Raw genomic sequence first — 21,771 nt, 5'->3', positions numbered from 1 at the left:
GTTTGAATGGCTCCTCCTGGGAAGTAAAGCTAATCGGGAATGGAGCTGAGCTTGTAACCCAGCATCCTGGATGCCTGTCCCATGATATAACCCCTGAACCGCCACTCTTTCTATTGGGCCAACTTTCTTATTAAAAATCTGTTAATTGGGGCGGGGGTAGGGGAGGAGGGAGAGAGCAGTATGATGCAAACATGGTTTAGCACTTGGTGGGCTCTGAAGAAATATAAGCAAGAGGCTTTGAGCTTCCACTTGGCACATTCACCATTCCACATACATGCTACCAAAACGAATATATACAACTAAACTATATGTGAGGCTCCAGGGCACAATAGTATAGACTTTGTGAAACAAAAAGGCATTTCTCCTGCTTCCACTGTGTCTCTTGTGGTGCCATTGTCTGATGCTAAGAACTCACATAATAACAAAAAACAATGCCACTATGATGGGGGAAAAACTTGATTTGGCACCAGCAGTGGTGTTTTCCATGGGAATGATGGTGGGGGCTGTGGCCAACTGTGGGAATAGTGCAAATCAGCACTTTTTTGTAGATTTTCTTCAAGCCATTGTTTATTTTGGCTTTGGTCAGATCCATGGCCCAGCTTGAAGACTCCCACTGGGCTTTCTGAAGCTCACAGACCTATGAGAGATGAAACAAGGATAAATAAATAATTAGAAAACACTCTACCACTGACCCTGCACTCATGCGTGGGGCGTGCCTGTCTTGGGGGGCTGTATTTATACGTACATGTAGGTGGCAGGACTGCGTATGTGCACACTGGCCCATCCTTCCACCGGGGAATTAATACGAAACCAAGGTTTTCTCTGGGCTTCACTGGTTCATTGTCTTGCTATCACTTTACATTGGGACAAAGGAGATCATAGCTGTTTCGCACAAGCACCAGTTTTGGCAAAATGGCATTCGATAAAACTTGTTTGAAACTGTACCTTCCCCAAGCCCTTAGAGATTTATAGACTTTTAAATATGAATAACTCAGGTTGTGGTTCTGACAGGAATAAAAAAGTCAGTAATTGTTGTGATAATGGAAGGCAAACTTTTATTTCACAGCTCTTAAGAATACATTGTCTTTAAAATGCCATTTACTGATGGTTCTTGTCATATCAGCAGCATGTTATAGTATACAATAAGTCCGCACTTACTGTATCTTACCCTAGCCAAAAGATCCAGAGATCAGCCATGCAAAATTTGTCACAAAATGGAAAATAAGCAGAGTATGTGTAGTATAATTATATTATGGTCCAAAATATGAATACATTGGCTTTAAAATGCCAGTTACTAATTGTTCCTGTCAAATCAGCTGCATGTTATTAGTATTTGATAAGCCTCACTTAATGCCATCTATAGGTTCTGCAGCTTGAAACAAAACGACTTATAACGAAACCAATTTTTCCATAGGCTAAATGATATAAACAAGGGTCAAGTTCCTGCAGCATCTCACTAACTACTGAAATGACGTTATTTGAGGACCTGCTGTATTCTAAAAGCACAAAAGACTTCTTTGAAGTCTCTGAGAGGGTGTGTGTATGCTAAGTGTTTTATAGTGAGAGTTTTACAAAGAAATGTACTTTCTCTCCTTTTTTTCAAAAAGTTCCCATTTCCAGTAAGAGTCTTCCTGGCAAATGTACATGAAGCTGCCTCTGAGCAGGGTGACTGGGTGGCACAACTCCAGGGGGCAGCATTTGCCGTGTCTTCTATGAAAATGGTTCCCCTGGAGGAAAGCTCCAGGTGGCCTTGCAAGGTGACAGTATTTAGATGGGCTTGTTGCAGAGATGTTTTCCAACGAAGTGCGGAAGAGTCCTGCTTCTTGCAGCTTGTTCCCCGTTGGATGTGAATAGGGGACGCAGGCTGCAGTCTGGGTCTAGGTTGGAAAAAAATATCTTACTAGTAGGGGCCACGCAGTGTGCTCAGTGCAGATATAATTGAATCAGCATAAGAATCTTATCAGAGGTTTCACGGTTGGGGAAACCTAGGCCAGAGAGGTTAGGGGACTGGCCCAAGCTCACACAGTCTGTATGCAGCAGAGCTGGGACTTGAACCCTTCTCTATTGCACTCCCCAGAGGTCCTCAAATATTCCCCTGACTCCCACCACATTTCCTAGCCCAGGAAAACATCCAGGATTCTTGCAGACTGACTGGGTGACAGCAGCAGAGTGAAAACAATGCCAGCTGGGGTAGGGGTCTTCAGAGCCAAAAGGTGGAATTCAGCTGGGGTAGTTTGTCCTAGGCTGCCAGTTCTGCTTCTCTGTCAAATAAAAGGGAGCCAGGTGTGGTGACACCCCAGTGTGAGCTTTGCACAGCTGGACTAAGGCTTGGAAGAGGAGAGTGGAGAGGGATGCTTACATCTCCTCCCCTTCCTGGAAAATAACTTTGCATTTGAAGGGAGAAAGAAAGGGTGAGTAAATCTGTAAACCGGATTTGTGGGCCTGGGAATTTCATTTGGCCTTTTGAAAGCACAAGGCCTTGCCTCTGTGAGTGAGTGAGTGAGTGTGTGTGTGTGTGTGTGTGTATTCGGGGAGGAAACTTCAGGTTAGTTGTGATGATTATTTTGGGCTTTTTTAAAAAAAAGTCATTTTACTGTGGACCTACTATGTGCCAAGCATTCTGCTGGGCACTTTACGAGCTATTATTTTTATGTGAAGAAAAAAGTATCTTAGTAGTTTGTTTTTATGCAGGTGCACTCAGAGACATCGAATATTTTTTTCATCCCGCGCTCTACACTGGTAAATTTAGGGGAGAGGCGGGGAAGGGTGCGAGGACCGACTAGGGGCGGTCCCTGACTCTCTTGTCTCCACCTTTTATTTTGACCGATCCAATGGAGAGAGGCTCGCACTAGGACCCAGGCGCCAGAGCGCCTCCGTCTGTCCTGTAGGTTCATTCAATCTCCCATACACACAGACCTACTGCGAGACCGACACACACACACACACACACACACACACACACAGACACACACACAGACACACACACACACACACACACACACACACACTCAAGCACACAACTGCACGCAGCGAGGCTAGGGAAGTCAGGTCGCCTCCTCGCCTCCTCGCCTCCTCTGCTCCAGCCAGCCGGGTCTCCCCTGGGGCGCGGAGCTCCGCCGCGTCGCGTAGCCCCTGAAGAGGACGAGCTCAGTGGATCCCGGTCTCTCCATGGGCAAACGCGGGCGGCCGCGCAAGGAGGCGCGCTGCGAGGGCGCCGGGCTGGCCCCCGTCGCGCCCCCGGCAGTGGCCGCGCCCCAGCCCCCGGCCCAGCCGGAGGAGCCCGCGGGGACCAAGCTCAGGTGCCCCTTCTCGGACATTTTCAACACCAGCGAGAACTCGATGGAGAAGCACATCAACACTTTTCTGCAGAACGTGCAGATTCTGCTCGAGGCCGCCAGCTACCTGGAGCAGATCGAGAAAGAAAACAAAAGTAAGTTTTGGGGCCCCCGCTCCTCCTCTGCGCCCGGCTTTTTCTTCCTCGCCCACTTGGGCGACCCTTGTCGCCTGCTTGGCCCGCGCCCCCTCCCCCCAACTCACATCCAGCCCTCGGCAGTAAAGCCGATGACACCGGAGAAAGGACACGCACGCACAAAGCTGCTAAAGATGTAACAAAGACGAGCGGGGGGAGAGGGGGGCCTGTCGGTGTGTCTGTCCAGCTACCCGAGGCTGGGAGGACCTCCCGGCGGAGGAGCGGGGGTGTTGTTGTTTGCTGACAACTGAGCCAAGAGCTCATCTCTTCGAGGTCGCCTTTCTTCCTTTTTTTTTTTTTTTTTTTCCGGAGCCTTCTCGGGCAGACAAGTGTTGTTTTTCTGTCGCTCGTTTCTGGGTGGGGTGGGGAGGATTAGAAGCCGAAAGTTGGAAACCGTAGGCAGAGCTCAGCGATTCCAGAAAGAAAACACACAGACACACACGACAACAATAACAACAGCCACCAAAAGCCCTTCCCGGCGTTAGCTGGGGCTGGCTTGGCTCTGCTTCTCCCTCCTGTCTACTTCGCTTTTTCCTCCCCTGTCTCAGCAGAGCTGGGCTCAGGCCATCGCGTCCTCGGATACAGAGCCCCTGCGCCTCTGTTGCCCTGGGGTGCCGCTTACCCCTTCCCCCCAAGAAACAGGCCGGCAGGGCCAAGCAGCGCCAGCAGCTCGCCCCGGAGCCGTGGTCCTCCAGGGAAACTTGGCGAGTGGAACGCAGCTAGAAGGAAACTTTGGGATCTCGCAGGAAACAATAGTTGGGGAAGAAGGTGTGGGCTGTTGTGTGCAGTTTCTTTATTTTCCGGGAGACGGCTCCCAAGCGAGCGCACAGGGCTAGGAAGGCAAACGCCTTCCTGGTGGATTTCTACCGTCCCCTCCCCACTCCCAGACTCAGGTGGGGGAGCGATGCGTTGTGGGGTGGGGGTTTGGTGGTTGCTGGGAGCCCCACCCCGGCCTGGCCTCCTTTTTTGTATTTGTCGGTTTCATTTTTGCCCCTGCCAGCCGGGTCCCCCAGCCCTCCCCAGCAGTCGACTCTGCGCCCTAATGGGGGCACGCGTGTGCGGTGTCTCCAGCGCGGTCCTCACAAATAATACGTAGCTGCGAGAAGGCGGAAGGGGCCGGGGCAGACAGACCGACAGACTAGAGAAAACCAGTCTGTTTAATCTGTCCGAACAAGTAGGAAGATCAATGAGACGACAGGGAGAGAGAGAGAGAGAAAATGGTCCGATTGCAACGTGTCAGATCTTGCATCCTCTTCCCCCCAAAACACAACAACAACAACAACCCTCAAACACAAAAACACCTTAGCTGACCGACACGCCAGTCCTCCAGGGTTAAAGTAAGCGTGTGTTGGCAGTGCAATTGTGCAGAAGCTGTAAGGCAAAAAAAACAAGGATTTGTGTTGGGAGGTCGGTGGTGCGTTCTTTTCTTTCTCTTCTCTCCTGTTTTCTCAGAGTGCCTGCCTGGGTTTCGAGAAAGGCTCGTCGCCGGCTAAGTACCCGAATCAGATTGCGATAATTGGCGGGGGGGGGGGGGGAGTCGGAGGGGGGAGTTGGGAGTGTGTATTCGTCAGGAGGATAGTTTCTGAAAAGCCAGAGCTGGTGTGGAGCTGGCTGAAGACGTGGTTTTGTTTGGTGTGTTTGCTTTTGTTGGAGGGGGGGAGGGGCGCGATTTCTTTAGCTGCCCCCCGCCCGGGTCCCTGATTCTTCGGAGTCTGTCCCTTGGCGCCGGCTCTGGCGAGGGGTGCACCCTAAGAGGGCACCTTGGCAGTGTGTGTGGCAAACCTGGCTTGCCCCCCTCCCCCAGCGAGGTGTACTAAAGAGGCTGCTCTAGCTTCCACCGCGTCCCGTCACCCCTTCGCACCCGCAGACAATCGGAGACCTCGGCTGCCCCCACACACCCCACCTCCGGCCGCCCTGGCTGCCGCCACCTCCTTGTTTACCCCGTGCCGGGGCTCCGGCGTGGCCACCAGTCACGTAAGCAGAGGGCCCGGAGCGCCGGGCCCGGCTGCCCCGCGCGGGGCGGGCCAGCAGCAGCGGAGCTTGGCTCCCGAGGCTGAGAAAGCCAGGGGTCTGCCTCCCGGTCCCTCTCCCGAGGCGTCTGCCCTGCACGTCCCCAGCCCCCAAGAGGGACACGGAACCTCAGCGCCCCACTAAAAGTCAACTTCGTGTGCGTAATCAGCTTCTCTGCCCCGCTGCCCCCCTCTCCTCTGGCCGGCTCCCCGCGGGAGTATTTTTAGCTCTCTTGCCTCTTTTCGCCGCCGCTGTTTGGCTCTGCATGACGTGATGACAACGGTCCCCAGATTTCCCCGAGAGCGTGGGCTGCTGCGCCGTGCCGGGCTCAGCTACAGAGACCCCGCCTCAGGCCCTCTCCCCCTCCCCAAAAGCTCACGCAGGCGAGGGTGACCTCCAGCAAACTAGGGGAGACCATCTTCTGGGCCCTCTGTTATACTCCCTGCAAACAGGAGCGACCCACGGGGGCCACTTTAGGCTCCCCACGCCCCCCCCCCCCCACCTGCGCCCGGTCTGGGTCTCCGGGTACGGAAAACCACGGGCCCTACATCTGCCTCATTTTATTGGGGGCGCTTCTTTGCGCTGGCTGCGCTCTGTTGTTTTCTGCTCGCTGCACACAATGCCCGCGCGTCACGGCGATCCGCGTGTGCACAGCAATAACGCGAGTCGGGGGGCGGGTCGTGCGTGCGCCGGGCTCCGGCACTGCGGGTCGCTCCAGGCGCGCGGGGCTTGTTTTGCTTCAGAGCCCCGCTTTCCGAAACGCTTACATCATTCAGTTGTTGGGAGGAGGGATGGGCAGCTGGCTTTCCTATAGGATTCCAGCATTTCCCAGGTCGCTGGTTTTTGGAAGGAAGCAGGGACCCTGGCTTTTTCATTATTATTGTGATGGGAGAGCTCAAGTTTTGTGTGTTGGGCAAGTTTTGGGTTGTTTTTCTTTTTTTAGGTCACTACTGCAAAGGTCATTGCTGGCCGGCTCAGGTGCACAACCTCCCCGCCTTCCTTTCAGCCAGTTCCCCTGTAATCACTTGATCTTAGTTTCTCCGCCTCCTCCTCTTCCCCCTCCCAGCTAGAGACACATGGTTTCCACATGGAGACAAACTTCTTTCCTCTGACTGGACTTGACCTAGCTGCGTGTTTCCGCCAATCGGCAGCTGCAGCTTCCTATGACGTCACGCGTTGCTGAGGCCAGAGACAGGGGGTGGGGCTAGGAGGCAAGCCAGGAAATCTCTGGGAGCTGTAGTGAGGCCAGCTGGTACAATCCCTTCTTAAAGGGAAGCTCTTCTCCCGGGAGATGGCTGTTGAGCCTCGATTCCATTCTCCATTTCGGGTTCTGTAAGCCCTTCCCGAAATGCACCGATAGAACCTGGTCACGCGTTCACGCGTTTTGTTTTTACTGTTGTTTGCGAAGTACTTGGCAAGAGCTTGCCTTATTTTACATTGTTGCTAGAACTGCTTTTCATTGCCTCTTTGAGGTTTCTGTTCTAGGAGTGCTCACTAAGTTGTGGCCATAGTGCTGAATTATTCCCAGCAGATATGGTGAGTTTTCTTCGGGGGAGAGGGTTCAGGTTAAGTCACCCAGTATTGATTGCTTTGTGCAGGGCAACATACCAGTAGGATAGGCAGGTACATTGTCCCTAAGGGCCAACTGATGTGAATCCCCAATAACCTCAAATTAAAGGCCTCCAGAAATATTAATCACGGAGACTGTGACCCTGTAATCACAAATTCAGAAATTATATATGAATAACTTCTGGCATCTATCCATTTTGGGGTCCAGTGGAGGGGTGGCAATTTAGGACTGAGTGATAATTAGACAAATATTTACTTCCTGTTTTGGAAAAGGTTAAAACTGAAAGAGAAAAAGATTCACAAAGGGTTGTGTGCATAAAAGCTGTCTGACAGGCAAGTGGAAGCTACTGTAATAGGTAAAAAGCTCTAGAGGACGGAAATGGTCTCCTCAGTGTCTAGGAAAGGTGGTTTTTGGGGAAAATGCTTAAGATAGAGAAGAATGATTAAATGGGAGTAGAAGCCATGGGTTGCTCTCTGGATCACCTGGGTTTGAGGATGAGGTCTTGTCCTAGGGAAATGAACCAGCCAAGGAGCAGCCTTTTCCTCCTAATGGACGGAGCTGCAGCTGTGTCCTATCATCTGGCCCCACCCTGCCTTCCTGACTTAATCTCCGTTCCTGTCCAGCAGGTCCACCAGCAAACAGACATCACAGTCATGCCTCTGTACTTGACTCACACTCTTCCCTCTCTTTAGAGTGTCCTCATTGTCTTATTCCCCTGGCGCTAGGTGCATCTTACCCGACCGTCAAGACCTAGGCTAGTTTACACCTCCTCTAGGCAGCGTCCCTTGGCTGTTTCTTCAGTCAGGGTAGTTGAGAGAAGGGAAGCGTTACAGTTACCAAGAGCAGGGCCCAAACTCCTCCTTTGCTGCTTACTGGCGGTGTGACGTTGGGCACAAGGCACCTCACCTCTCTGAGTTTCCATTTCTTTTTTTGTGAAATGGAGATACCAATAGCACCAGCCTCACATCATTGCTGAACAACTGCATGAGGCACTCCCTTTAAACATTTAATGTATTAAAATGTTAAAGTAAGACATTGAAGGTACCTGAAATATAGTAGGTGCTCAATACATATAGTCACTTCTCTGAGCTTTGATAATCAATACCATGTGATGCTTTGCTTGCTTCCTGTGCCTTTGCTTTATCCTCACTGGGAGGTGATTAGCACCTTAAGGGAAAAGATCATCTGTAGTATTTAAGTATATGTCACTGTTCCATATAGCATGCCGCTAGCCATAGAGGAGACCCGTAATATACATTCTTCGAGTGGTTTGATTTGGCATTTACGGACTATGGCATAGCAATCAGGTTTGAAGGTGGGGTATACATGACGGACTTTGTGAAGACTTGGAGAAGAGTGGGAAATACTGATCTCTTCCAAGGAGGGAGGATGTCCCCAATAATGGACACTGACTGCCCTTGGGCTATAAAGACCAACGCCTACAAAGAGATGGTAGTGCAGCCTGGAGAGCTGAAAGTGTATACACTATCATCAGCTGTGACTCTGAAAACGGATCAGTTACTGGCTTAGAGAGCAGGCTATTAGGGCAACTTATGCTAAAATTGAGGCTTTGATGGCAGCTAGTGTTCAAGCACGTCACATTTCTGCATGGCAGGCATCTTATGATTAATTTATTCCACAAATATGCACTGAGTACCTACTATGTGCAATTGCTTTTTTCTGAAAACTCTATGGGTTGATTTATGCTGGGGTGGAGTGGGGTATTTTTGGTGCAGTTGTGTAAAGAGCATTCTTAAATCAAGCTTCTATTTCCTCTGCATCTTAAATTATGTTCCCCAGATTCAACGTTTTTTCCAGTTTTAAATACGATCTCTGCCCACTGGTAAGTGCCAGAAGTAGACTTTCAAGGACATTGTTGTGGCTTTTAGAGTCCCAGAGCTCCCAGGGACTGGGTGCCCTGTGGAGGGGATCCAGGGAAAGGGGGCAGGGCCTTAGGTTCACCTACCTTCCCTCCTAGACCAAAACACTCTCCTGTTGACACACTCAGAAATGAAGATGTTTATCTGTGGATGGCTAAGCAAAAGTCTGGAGGTAAAACTAAAGAAAATGAAGAGGGTGGCTGCATGCAGCAGCAGCAGCAGCAGCAACTAATTGCATTGCATAGTATCAGTACTGGCTACCATTTATTGAGCACTGACTATGTACCAAGTATGGGGCTAACCATGCATTATCCTTCCAATCTCCACGATAACCCCACGACACAAGCAATTTTATTACACCCATTTACAGAGCAGGTAACAGAGGAGCAGGGATGCTGGGTAACTTATCCAAAGGTCATATGGTTAGTAAGTGGCAGGACTGAGTTTGGAAACCTAGGTCTCTGATTCTAGAATAAGCCTGCCGTCTTAACCATATATGTAGTTACGAATTTTACAGCCATTGATTGAAGTCCAGAAAGGTGAAATGACTTGCTCAAGGTCACCCGGCAACCTGAAACAGAGCTGGTGTTTGAAACACGTTGTTGATTGTCCAAGGTCTTCCTGAGTGCACCCGCTTAGAAAAGGTTGAGAAGTGAGGCTGGAGACAGAATAGCCAACCAGAGAGGGTTTGTTTTTCAGAGTTGTTCAACACTCCTGGCCTTAACTCAAGTTTAGGCTCCTAGGAAACACCCTCCCTCCCATCCCCGCCCCCACTGCCTTTCCCAAGTCTGTCCTCTGGACATATTAGAGGACTTGGGGCTGTTGCTATGGTACTGGGGCCAACAGCAGGTTCATCAAAAGCTGGGTCTTTTGCCTTAAAAAAAAAAAAAAGCCCGGCCCTGCAGAAATGAATTGGCCACAAAGATTTGCATCAGTCATTGTGGCTTGTTCTGTTTTAGATCCCCCCTGCCTCTCCACCCCACCCCCTCCTCCCTACTACCACACTTTCTATAAATACAGTTGGATAAATATTGATTTAAACTGGGTTTCTGGAGGAGAAGCACATGGTTGCCCTGGCCTGGTCTTCACTTAGATACCACCAGTTTGCCAGGCCTGAGACACCTAACCCCCAACAGCTTTGGCTTCCAAATGACCTGTTTTGGGGAGGTGAGTTGTGGTTATGTGGCTTTTGGGTTGAGAGAGAGAGAGAGAGAGAGAGAGAGAGAGAGAGAGAGAGAGAGAGAGAGAGAAAGAAAAAGGAGTAAAAAAGCAACTACCCAGCAAGAAATGGGAATCTTCATGCAGAATGAAGAGAGCAATTTTCAGCAGACAGAAATGGGGGGAGGTTTATTGCCTTCTGGCCTTCTGAACTATTCTCTTCCCTTTCCCACTCTTCCTTCCACTCCATTTTGGGTTTTGTTTTCAAAGGAGGCAGGAGGTAAGACAGAGTGTCAGGGTCAGAAGGATCCCCAGAGGTCACAGGGCATCCATCATCCTCACTATACAGATGAGCCTGAGGCCCAGAGAGGGACAGTGGCTTGCTCAAGAGGACACAGCAGATGTACAACCAGGTCCTTCTGGGTTGTGTTCCCTCCTGCCTGATGTGAGAATGGGTCCCAGGCCGAGCCCCAAACTGGGCTTTTGCTTTACAGGTCAGGTGCTCATAAAGTCAGCAATTCTGAAACCTGGTTTACTGATTCTAGGGTGTGTCCAGTTATTGCAAAGGTCATTGCAACATTCTCAATAGTCTTTCAAAATGAAGCTAATTTGTATTTGCCATTTAGAAAAAACGTTTTCTTTTCCATTGTGGTGCTGGTGGTGGTGGTGGTGGTGGTGGTGGTGGTGGTGATGGTGGTGATGGTGGTGGTGGTGGAGTGGGTGGAACCTGAAAGCAATGATAGCGACTGGATGGCTACCCAAGCCTGAACTGAAGAGGAAGAATTCAAGTCTCCCAGTGGGAACCTCCTTCTGGGGGTAGAGGGTAGAGCTCTGGGCTCACACTAGAGAGAGGCTTAATTTCTCAGGGACAGACACCTGCTCTCTAGCTCGTCTGCTAAACTGAAAGGAAGTAATTGTCTCTGATATCATTGTCCCTGAGTGGCCTGGCTAGAGGTGGTAAAGCTGTCAACAGCTGACTTAATCTCTCTGGCCAAAAATAATGGGGCATTTGCCATCCTCCCCAAGCCGGTGGTTCCTTCTTTGCTTCCTCATCTTGGCAGAATGTTATGCTGGGCCCCTGGCTTGTGAAATATTTTGAAAATTCAGGTGACTCCTGTTTTGAGCAATACATCTCCATGAAATATATGTAAGTAAGATCCCTTTTTAAAAAAATTTAGAGAGCTTCTCTTTAAAAGGCCCTTGTGGCAAATGTTTTTATAAAATGTGGAATTATGTGGCAGGAATTCTCTTGGTTTGGTGATTTTGTCCATTATTAAACTGGTATTTGTGGGAGTACATATTGCTTTATGTCAGGCACTGTGCTAGGTCTCCGAGGTATAGTCCCTTTCTTCATGGAGTATATACTCTATTCCACTGGCAGGTTTTAGAAATTCAGTTGTCTTAAAGTGAACTTCAGCAATGTGGGATTGCATCTGACTTGGGTTTTGTGTCTTTGGTTTTAGCCATCATTACAGATAGAACAAAAATTTATCTTGGGCTTCCACAAGGAATAGTCCCTCTCCTCCCTGTACTTCCGCCCCTCCATGACCTCCATGTTTAAAATCCTTTGTTTTGTGTTTGTCTTTGTAATTTTTACAGATCTGACGACTTCTTCTTCCCCTCCTCCCCCTCCTCCTCCTTCTCCTCTTCTTCCTCCTCCTCCTTCTTCTTTTTAAACTGCCTGAACTTAGGAAACCAAGTACCGGGTAAGCAGCCTTGTAAACAGACACATTCCACTCTCAGTTCTTTACAGATGGGGGCATTCTGTACTTGGGGGATAGTCCATACCAGTGTTCCTCCCAAGCCCGCTCTCGCATACAACATGCCCTTGGCCACATATCTCTAATATCCAACTTGAGCGTCTACTAAGGAAATTTAAACAGCAAAATTAGGAAGATAAACAGCAAAATTAGGAAGATAATCTCCCTCTCTCACGAGAGAGAGAGAGAGAGAGAGAGAGAGAGAGAGAGAGAGAGAGAGAGAGGGATTGGGAAATTCAAACTAAAGTCAGTAAAAGGGGACTTGGTTTACCTACTATGTGAGATATTTTACTCTGTGTCTTTGCCATTAGCAAGGATACTTGAATGGAGGGCATGCCTAAGGTGGCTCTGTTTCTGGCCATGGGTGGCAAGTGGGAGCTCAGATGGCTTTGTTTTTACTTCCACTGGGACTCAGAACTACCTTATGGCATCCACCTGTGTTACCTCCGTCTTTCCTCCACCGCACTTGACCTTGTCTACCATATTTTTGACTCCCAAAACTCTGAGTACCTTGCATACAACTTTCTTTCTTTCTACCAGCTGTAAAATTTAGCTCAATTCAACAAATAATTTCTAAAACCTGCCACGAGCCAAACACTGTGACCGGAGCTTTCAAAGTGCAGTATGTATGGACTCCAGTTCCAGTGCAAATGATAGACAAATAAAAGACCATTAAATAATTCTTGTCTGTCTCCTGGGAGTCTGATAACCTGCCCCAAGGGTGTTGTTGACAAGTCTCTGTTTTCCTAAGGAATAATGATAACGGCCCAGTGCTAAGTGTTTTATATTAAATCCTCCAACAGGAGGGTGCTATAATGATCCTCATTTTATAGATGAGGAAAGCCTTAGTCCTTGCAAGGCAGGCTGACTTTCTCCAGGCCACATAGTACGAACAAAGAGTGGAGCTGAGACTCAAACCCAGGGTTTTCTTTCTTCCTACGAAAACTTAGAGCTCTGGGAGAAGCCTCAGGGAGCAAGAGGCAAGAAATGGAATCTAGAATGTTTGAAGTCCAGGCTAAGGGTCCCCTGGGGAATGCCTCCCTGGAGTGACTTCCTTTACTCCCCACTCATCCTAGGGCAGCCAAACTCTTCCAGAGCAATTTGAGTGTTGACACTGAAGCCAGATAGGGCCCTTTTTTCTAGAGGGTGATGGTCTAGGGTGTTGCTACTTGCACGTGCAGCACTACCTTGCCCAGCAACCCCTGGGGCACTCACCCAACCAGTAGGGCTCCTGTAGCTCTGCATGCTCGGGTGTCGGGGGTGTGAATCCACACCCTGTCAGGCTGTACTAGGTGCCCAAGCTTGTAGGACAACTGGTCTGGCCCATCCTTGCAGCCTAGGGCTTCTGCCAGAGAAGCCAGAGGAGAGAGGCAAGTGCGAGCTACAGAGATGAGCTTTAGGCCCTGGCTGCCACTGTGACAGCATCGGCCAGCTGGTTCCGGTCAAACAGCTTAGGTCCAACTTCTTCCTTTCCTCGATCGAGATCTAGGAAACCAGAGTGATCTTAACTATAACTGGGTTCACGTCACTTCCTTGTTTAAAACCCTTCAATAGTTTCTTTCCCGTCTCACTTAGAATAAAATCCAAATTCCTTGCATGGTCTTCACCCTTACTGTTTAGAGTGTGGTCAGAAGATGAGGTGTCTTGGCGTCTGCGGGGAGCTTGTCAGCAATGGGACTCCCAGGCCCCAACCCGAAACTGCTGAATCCAAACCTGCATTTTACCACAGTTTCCAGGTGATTTGTGTGCTCACTAAAATTTGAGAAGCTGGCCCGACAGCCCCTGTGATTTCCCTAATCCTCCACCCACTTAAAGCTGCCCCCACCCTCATTTATCATTGATCCCTTAGCCAACTTATCACAATTGACAATGATTTTACTTGCTTGTCATCAGTCTGTCAGTCTAGAATACAAGCACCTTTGAGGACAGGAGCCACAATTAGTTTTGTTCATTATTCTACCTTTAGCATCTAAGTGAGTGCCCAGCACATAGTAGATGCTTAAGGAATATTTGTTGAATGAATGATGAGTTTTCTGCCCTTAACCTTCTGACCCAGTGTCTCCCAACAAGGGAGCCATTGGTGAGACAGTTCTTGTGCAGATTTGTACAGAATACTGCAGGATTTAACATCCGTGGTTCCCACTCAGTAAATGCCAGCAGAACCCCAAAGTCATTGTGACACTCAAGAAAGACACTCCTACACCTTTCCAAAGCCTCCTGGGGGATGATATTACCCCTGGTTGAGAACATTGTCCTAACTAATTTTGTTTGACTATGTCCAACTGGACATACCCTGTTGTATGCTGTGGGGTCCAAGAGTTAGAAAAATCCAGGATTGAATCCATTCACTAGCTACTGTGTGACCTTGGGGAAATCTCTTAACCTTTCTGGGGCTCATCTGTGAATCAGGAATCTCAGAGGTGTGCTGAGCATTAAATGAACTGACTCTGCAAGCAGCACCAGGCACACAGTTGGCTCTCATTATGTGGCAGCTACCAGTAGGCAAATAGAGGTATATTATTCTAGGAACTCTGGAGAATCCCAGAATCCTAGAATCAGGATGCTGGATTGAGAAGAGATAGATCACCGATGTCTTTGGCAGGCAAGGGCCTGGTATTTTTATTCTAAACTGTGCACCTGAGGCTGAGAACTCAACCACAAGGCAGCAAGGCTGGGTGTGTGATTTAATGTCCAGTACCTGGATCGGCTTAAAGAGAGACTATCTGCACTATCTCTTCTATCTGCACAAGTTTCTACTGCCCGGAGAGGAGTGGGGATACCAAGGGGTAGGGGCCGAGAAAGTCTAGGCAGGCTCCTGGCAGGGGATGGAAGGTTACCCAGGGCTGTGGCAAGAATGTGGGGCATCCTCTTAGCAGCAGGGGAAGCCTCTGGCGAGCTCTTTTTTTTTTTTTTTTTAAGGTTTTAAAATTAAGTTGCATCTAACTTTGAACGAATAGGTCATTGCATCCAAAACCCGATAAATGCAACCAAAAAATTATAGTATATTCTTGCTTTTGAATACAGACGTGAAAATTCTAAACAAAAAATTAACTCATGGAATGAGCAGTGTTTCAAAAGAATAGCAATACCCTGGCTGACCAGGCAATATGCCAAAGATGGCTGCAAGTCACACAATCTACCGGTATAAATGATTATCATCACACATTAAAGGAGAATAATAATATGTGACTACAGCAACAAATGTGAAATATCATCTGAATAAAGTATTTGGAGGGCACTTGTAATGAAGGAAACTATGTACCTCCATACGACAGAGAATATTTACCTGTGGTGGTTTTTTAATTAAAGTGGTGTAGTGTGAGGTTGGCCCATGGCTTGTGGTCATCACCACCAGCAGAGGAGTTGATTCTGAGGCCGACTTCTCAGAGAAGAATGAACCTTGAATAGAAAACTAAAGCAGGCTTGGGATCCCTTTGGAATGTAACTTGATATTTAAAGGTTGGGGCTCCACAAAGTTAAAAGACCAGAAAACTCACTCCGTTTTATTTATTTATATATTTTTAAAAACATTTATCAACCAGAAAAAGAATTCTGGAGATGGGTAGAGAGCACAAGACACGAGTCTGTAGTAGGTCTGGGTCCTACCCCTTGTGTGATAGACAGCTGTGTGGCCTTGGGTATGTTACCATATCTCTCTGAGCCTCAGTTTTCCCATCTGAAAACTGAAGACTGGATTGGGCAGTAAGCTCAATGATATAAACCTCCATGAAATAAACCATGAAATGTTATTTGGGGGAACATTCACCTGGCATGGCCCTAGGAGAATCCTCCTGAATACCTTGTCAGGTGTCCCTCCACGTGGGATGCTCCCGAGTAAGCAAGCCACTTACATATGCATATTAATTGAGTCCTGCAATGCAGATTTCTTCTTGGGTCTAAGTTAAAGCAAAAAAAGAAGGAATGGGACATTTGAGAGATTAACAAATAACAAATCCATTATAATCACCAAACTAGGCTGCTGTAATAAGGTCCATTTGATAAAATGTAAGAAGTCCTTTTCTATAAGAGGGAAGAGATAGGCCAGGATGCAAGTCAAGTGCAGCTGTTTCAGCCTCTGCCCGTGGCCTGATCTCACCAGAAAATTGAAGTTAAAAAGCAACAAACTTCCAGATTCAGTGATCTCAGATTAATGCTGTCTTCCTCTGCTATTTGCTCCCACCCCCATGTCCTTTCTGTCCCTTTCTCCCCAGCACAGGCACCTGGGTCGCTTGGTGCTTTTCCGTGTGGTTGGGATGTCAGCAGACAGCCCTGGTGACTGGAGCTCTGGGAGGCGGCAGCTACCTCTCGGGTTTAGCATTACGTCATCCCTTCTAGACCCAAATTTATCTCGGCTGCACACAGACCCGCAGCTCGGAGCTGCTGCTGACTTGAGGAGAGCTTACGCGTGAAGTTAGGCAAGGCTGACTCACTGGGCAGAGGGAAAGGTTTTCTGCTGTTCTTCATGTTTCTGGGCTCTGAAAGGAGGAGAAAGGGGGTCTGCAATTGTCATTTTGGGGTGGGGGATGGAAAAATGTGTAATTGTTACGGCTCTCATTTAGGAGCTGAGGACTCACCCTTCCCTGTCCCCAACCTTGATTATTTGAATTCCCTTATCCTTAAAGATAATTGCAGAAAACAGTGCCCTGCATGGGAAGCACCTTGCAGTTTTCAGGGAAGTTCTCTTAAGCCCCTTGTGTCACCAGCACAGTGACTTTGGACTTGTAGCTTCACCTCATGATCCCTTCCCCTTTATCCATCTCTTCTATCTGCAGAAAAGATGTGACACAGACCAGCCTCCTCCATTGTTCCTGAGTCTACAATAAATCATTTGAAAATCTGCATTGACTAAAGTGTGCAGGGAAATGACCCCTAAGAACAGTGAGCTTTGCCTGTTTCCTTCAGAAAGCAGATTGTCCCCATCGGGCTATGTTTGTTATAGGCCTGGAGGACTCTGGGGGACTTTTTCCATCTTCAAATGAGACTCCCTGAGAGAGCTACTTTTGGGAGAGGACAGAACCAAAGACTATAGGTAAGATTCCAGGTTCTTTTGTCTGTAGACGTTGGAAGCCATGCTTTTCCTCAGTTTCCCCATCTGCATTTGTTCATGTGAGCAAAAGAAAGGCCCTGGTTGCCTCTGGGTTCCTCTAGGCTGGGACTGGTGCTGAGGGATGGTTTGTGGGTACCAAACATCACTCTCTTGAGGCTACAGATCCATGCTCAGTGTTGTAGGAGGCCGTTGTGGCCAGTGTCCAAGCAAGAACTGCAGGAGTCACCCAAAGCAGGGAGAAGGAAGTGGCACTTTCGATTGCTGTTAGAAAAGGCTGGATATTTCTAAACCTAAATCAGCCCTTACTTAACACTGTCCATTGCCCACTATCACCTCTCCTCTTCTTCAACATATACAGGTGGCCTTTTGGTGGCTCCTACCCTATTTTCCGTCTTCTTATCTCCTTCTTGGCCGTAGCTCTAAAAAAAGGACTGGTTAATTCATCTGGGGGTCAACTGTGAAAAGCCAGGCACGTGCACCAAACACCCTGCTTTCTCTTGATACCCTGCTAGAGCTTATGATCTATGGATTTAAACCCATCTTAAACCCGTGTGTATTTTCAGTTTGTACTTTTTTTCTTGATTGCATATCACACGGTTTACCTCCCATTGGGTAGACTTTTATTTGTCATAAAACTGCCTCTTTTAAATTCCTGGGGTAGCTCTTAGCAATTTGGGATCTAAAGCTTAAAGGGGTTCTACAAGTGGTAGAAAGTAACTTTCAACCTAATAATTTCTACCCTCAACTAATAGATGTTGTGAGTGAATAGATATTTTCTTTTAAATCTTTTCTTCCCCTACCCAACATGTCCCTTTTTGACGGTGGAGGATGATTATTACCAACACCCAATGGTAAAGCCTAGATCTTAAGCGACCTAGCCAACAGCTGAAAAAGCACAGTTCCTGTTTTAAAGCCTTTATTAAAAAAATTAATTCTCCAGTGGTTTGTGAACACCTCTCATTTTGGGTCTCCCTGCATTTGATGGAACATTTACTTGATTCTTAAATGTGGTGCCAAGTATAATGTTTTAAAGAGCTGGAAGAATTTTGCAGTTTTTGACCTCATTAGAAATCTCGTTCACCTTAAAAAAAGCGGGGGTGGTATTAAAATGTAGTATAAAGCTCATGATATTTTTGAGAGTAAGATTTTCATTTTGAGATGGTGTTTTCTGCAGTAGCCACTGGAATTTCTCCCCTCACCAGGAGCTTCCTGTCATTTTGGATGTCCACCAGCAGGTTAAAATAATCAGGGTGGGAAAAAGTTATGGATGTTTACACAATTCCCAGCTTGTTCCTAGAGCATTCAACAGTTAGGACTCTCTTGCCCTTCCTCTCCCTAGACCAGTGGTTCTCAAACAGGGATGATTTTGTGCCCAGAAGACATTTGGCAATGTCTGAAGACATTTTTGGTTGTCACACCTGAGGGTTGGTGGTGTGCTACTGGCATCTAGTGTGTAGTGGCCAGGGATGCTGCTGAATATCCCACAATGCACAGCTTGCCTGTCCCTTCTCCCTCCCCTCCCCAGAAGGAATTATTTGCCCCCAAATGTCAGTAATGCTGAGGCTGAGTAACTCTGGTCTAGACTTTGAGGACCTGTTAGATTGAGGACTTGGAAAGAGGGTGATGGTGAGGACAGCCATTGACATTATTTTAATATGGTCCCTGCTCTCGTTAGCTACTGCTTTCAGTTCTGTTTATGGAGAACATGAGTGGAAAAAATGATCATGGCGTGTATTTATTGAGTGCTGGAATTATTTCATTTAATCTTCACAATAAGCCCAACTGATTATACACTTTAGAGCAGGGTCCATATCTGTTTCTATCATTACTGTGTACATGTCTAGTACAGTACCCGGCACATGGCAGGCCCTCAACATTTTGATAAATAGAGTAATTATATCCATTTTACACACGAGAAAAATGAGGCTTGAAGAGTCCACACACCTATTGTAAGTAGCAGAGTCCGGATTTGAACTGAAACCTGTGTGACTTAAGCACCAAGTCACTTACCCAGGAAGTTATATCCTTCACTTGCAGCACAAGAGAGGTTTTCTAGCCTCTAGAATCACTAATGAGGGGCTGAGGGAGGAGAAAGAAGTTTTCAAAAATAAGATTTTAAAAACTTTACCTCTGCGTGGAGATTGAGGTGGAAGAGCCTTACAGCCTTACAGACCTCTCTGGTTCTGATGGGATCATCCCTTGTTTCTGAACAGTGATTTTGGCTTCACAAGTGTGAGGATAGAGTCCCAGAGAGCAGTTTCTAGGCTCTTGGCCTCACGTGGAAAGGTGCTGGCTCAGGTAGTAGATGGCCATCAGCCGTGACTAGTTGGCCATCACCTGTTACCAGTGAGCCATTAGCCATTGATATAACTGCAGTGGCTGCAGTGGGTTGGTTGGTTGGTAGAGAAGCAGGCGGTGGATTGCGGATCATGTGGCTCCTGCTTCCTGAGTCTCCAACCCGGCCGCCAGCAAGAATATAGTGGTGTGACTCCCCTATCTATGGCTCCGTGGGTGTTCCTTTTTGGCCTCACCTTATACTGCGTTCTTGTGTGGGGGGCGGGACCAGAGACCCCGCATGACAACAAGTGTTTCTGTGTATCCTGTTGAGCAGCACATTTTGAAGAGGGTGAAACTGAGGCACAGAAGTTACAAGAGAAAGTAGCAGGGGATAGAGGACTGGAACTTCGGATTAAAAAAATTCCCCAGCTACTGGGTACCCGCCGAGAGATGCTCAGAAAGGGATTCCCGGGAGTAGACTCAGCACCCTCAAACCCTTCCGTCACAGAAGCAAAGCCCAGCTAACTTCTTAGTCTTTATACCCTGGAGGGAGAAGCCAGGCGGGACTACACATCCCAGCGGCCATTGCGGAATTCGGAATAGCGCAGACGCGCTAAAGCAGCGTGCATACTACGACTCCCGGCGGGCAGCGGGCATGGGGGGGCGGGACTACATTTCCCAGGAGGTAGAGGAAGGGGCGGGAGGGGGCGGGCCACGGCGCTGCTCCCGCCCCTCCCCCGTGCTCAGGAGGGGAGGTAAACAAACCGCGCGCGGGCTGCGGGCAGCGCTGCTGGAGCAGCGGGGGCGGCTGAGCCCTGGGGGTGGCTGACTGAAAGTCGAGCTGTGGCGGGGTTGGCCCGCCCGCCTGCCCGCCGCACATGTCCCGGGGCGGCGCCAGACTGTAATCGCCTGTGGCGCCTCCTGTCGGCGGGGGAAGGGAGCGCGGAGAGGCCCCGTTTGCCACCGCGGTGCCCATGGAGCGGGTACGGATGATCAATGTGCAACGCCTGCTGGAGGCGGCTGAGTTTTTGGAGCGCCGGGACCGAGGTAACGGCTGGGCGCCGTCGCCTCCGCCTGACCCCGCGCACTCCTGCTCCGCTCGAGGAGTGCGGTGCGGTGGGTGAGGGTGTGCGTGTGACGAGGTGCGCGTGTGAGGGACGATGCGCGTGCGAGGAGATGCGTGAGAGAAGTGAACGTGTGAAGGGAGGTGCGCGTGTGAGGAGGTGCGCGTGTGAGGAGGGGTGCGCCTGTGAAGGGAGGTGTGCGTGTGAGGAGCGGTGTGTGTGTGTGTGTGAGGAGGGTGCGCGTGAGGAGGGGGCGCATATAGAGGGGTGCGTGTGTTAGTTTGTGAGGGGAGGGGTGTGAGAAGCCACCCGTGTGAGGGGAGCTGTGTACATGAGTGCATGCATGTGAGGGGAGGTGCGTGTGGGTCTGTGTCTGTGCAGGAGGGTGAGGGGCAGGGAAGGGAGGAGATGGAGGAACGGGAGAGGGTGAACCTGGAGCTGGGGGAGGAGGGGAGGTGGGCCCGAGGAGAGGGGAGGGAGCGTGTTGAGAGGGGAGGCGTCTCTAAGCACGGACTGCACTGCTGGAAGGGGTGGGGGGTAGCGCAGGTAGGGGTGCGGGAGAAAAGGCTGCGAGCGCGGAGGAGGGCGCACACTTACGGGGAAGGCATCCGAGAATCGAGGTGTGATGCGACGGGATCCTTTAGCAATGGAGAGAGACTAACAGAGATGTAGAGAGTGGGGTATAAAGAGTAGGAACTCGGAGGAGAGAAAATGCCCTACAACGAGGTGATTGGATTAAGTACACAAAAACGTGGGGCTCAGAGGGACACCTTTTAGGAAATTTTGAGGCACGTGAAATAATTGAGGTGAATGGCATCTGTGCTCAGAAATGAGTGTGTTGGAGTCAAGAATTCTTGGACAAAAGGATTTTGTAGAGGGTAAGTTACTTGGGTTAGAGGAAGGTTCCGTACACCTTCCAGGTTGTTGTTTGGGTCCGCATGTAATGTCCCGGGATGGATAGCCAGGTAAGGACTGGAAATTTTATCTTCCAACCAAAAAGAGTGAACACATATTACCTCTTTTTCCTTCTCCGGTTTTAACCTTTTACTGCAAGGACTTTAGATCTGTGGATCCATGGATTTGGGTATATTCATTCCTCTTACCACGTTTTATTTTCTTGCTGTCTCTTTAGAGTGTGAACATGGCTACGCCTCAACGTTCCCCTCCATGCCGAGTCCCCGGCTGCAGCATTCAAAGCCCCCACGGAGGTTGAGCCGGGCACAGAAACACAGCAGTGGGAGCAGCAACACCAGCACTGCCAACAGGTAGCAAGTGGCGAGGTTTGCAAAGGGCAGCCAGAGGGAAGGAGCACACACTTAGGCAGAAGTGCCAGCCCTACTGACCTCCCTTCTCTACTGTCAAGTCTGGAGTGATACTGAACAGCCAAATGGGTTCCTTTACCACTCGCCCTGAGGATTTGGCTAAGGTCTAGGGATCATTCCTGACTTTGTATGGAACGGAAGGAATAGAATCTGGAAAGACAACCAAAGAAGTTCTTGCTGGGATTAAGTGGGGAGGTCTGTGACTGACAGGACA

General features: G+C 49.0%; 1 protein-coding gene across 4 annotated transcripts in view; it reads left to right on the top strand.

The window, feature by feature from the left end:
* Positions 1–2,871: 2,871 nt before the first annotated feature.
* The window catches only part of MXI1 (MAX interactor 1, dimerization protein), a 73,089-nt gene continuing 54,189 nt past the window's right edge, over positions 2,872–21,771 (top strand). Inside the window, exons 1-2 of one of the 4 annotated variants that reach the window (XM_033130683.1) lie at positions 2,872–3,430; positions 21,368–21,500. In XM_033130683.1, coding sequence (XP_032986574.1) covers positions 3,169–3,430; positions 21,368–21,500 — 395 coding nt within the window. In that variant the 5' untranslated portion in view covers positions 2,872–3,168. Of the gene's footprint in view, positions 3,431–19,916; positions 20,288–20,961; positions 21,114–21,367; positions 21,501–21,771 lie in introns of those variants that run through there. The other 3 variants (XM_033130684.1, XM_033130685.1, XM_033130686.1) reach the window with 3 other exon arrangements.

This window comes from Rhinolophus ferrumequinum, chromosome 16 (assembly GCF_004115265.2).
Source record: "Rhinolophus ferrumequinum isolate MPI-CBG mRhiFer1 chromosome 16, mRhiFer1_v1.p, whole genome shotgun sequence".
NCBI lineage: Eukaryota > Metazoa > Chordata > Mammalia > Chiroptera > Rhinolophidae > Rhinolophus > Rhinolophus ferrumequinum.
The sequence above is the reverse complement of the archived record's forward strand: the minus strand, read 5'-3'. Positions and strand labels throughout refer to the sequence as shown.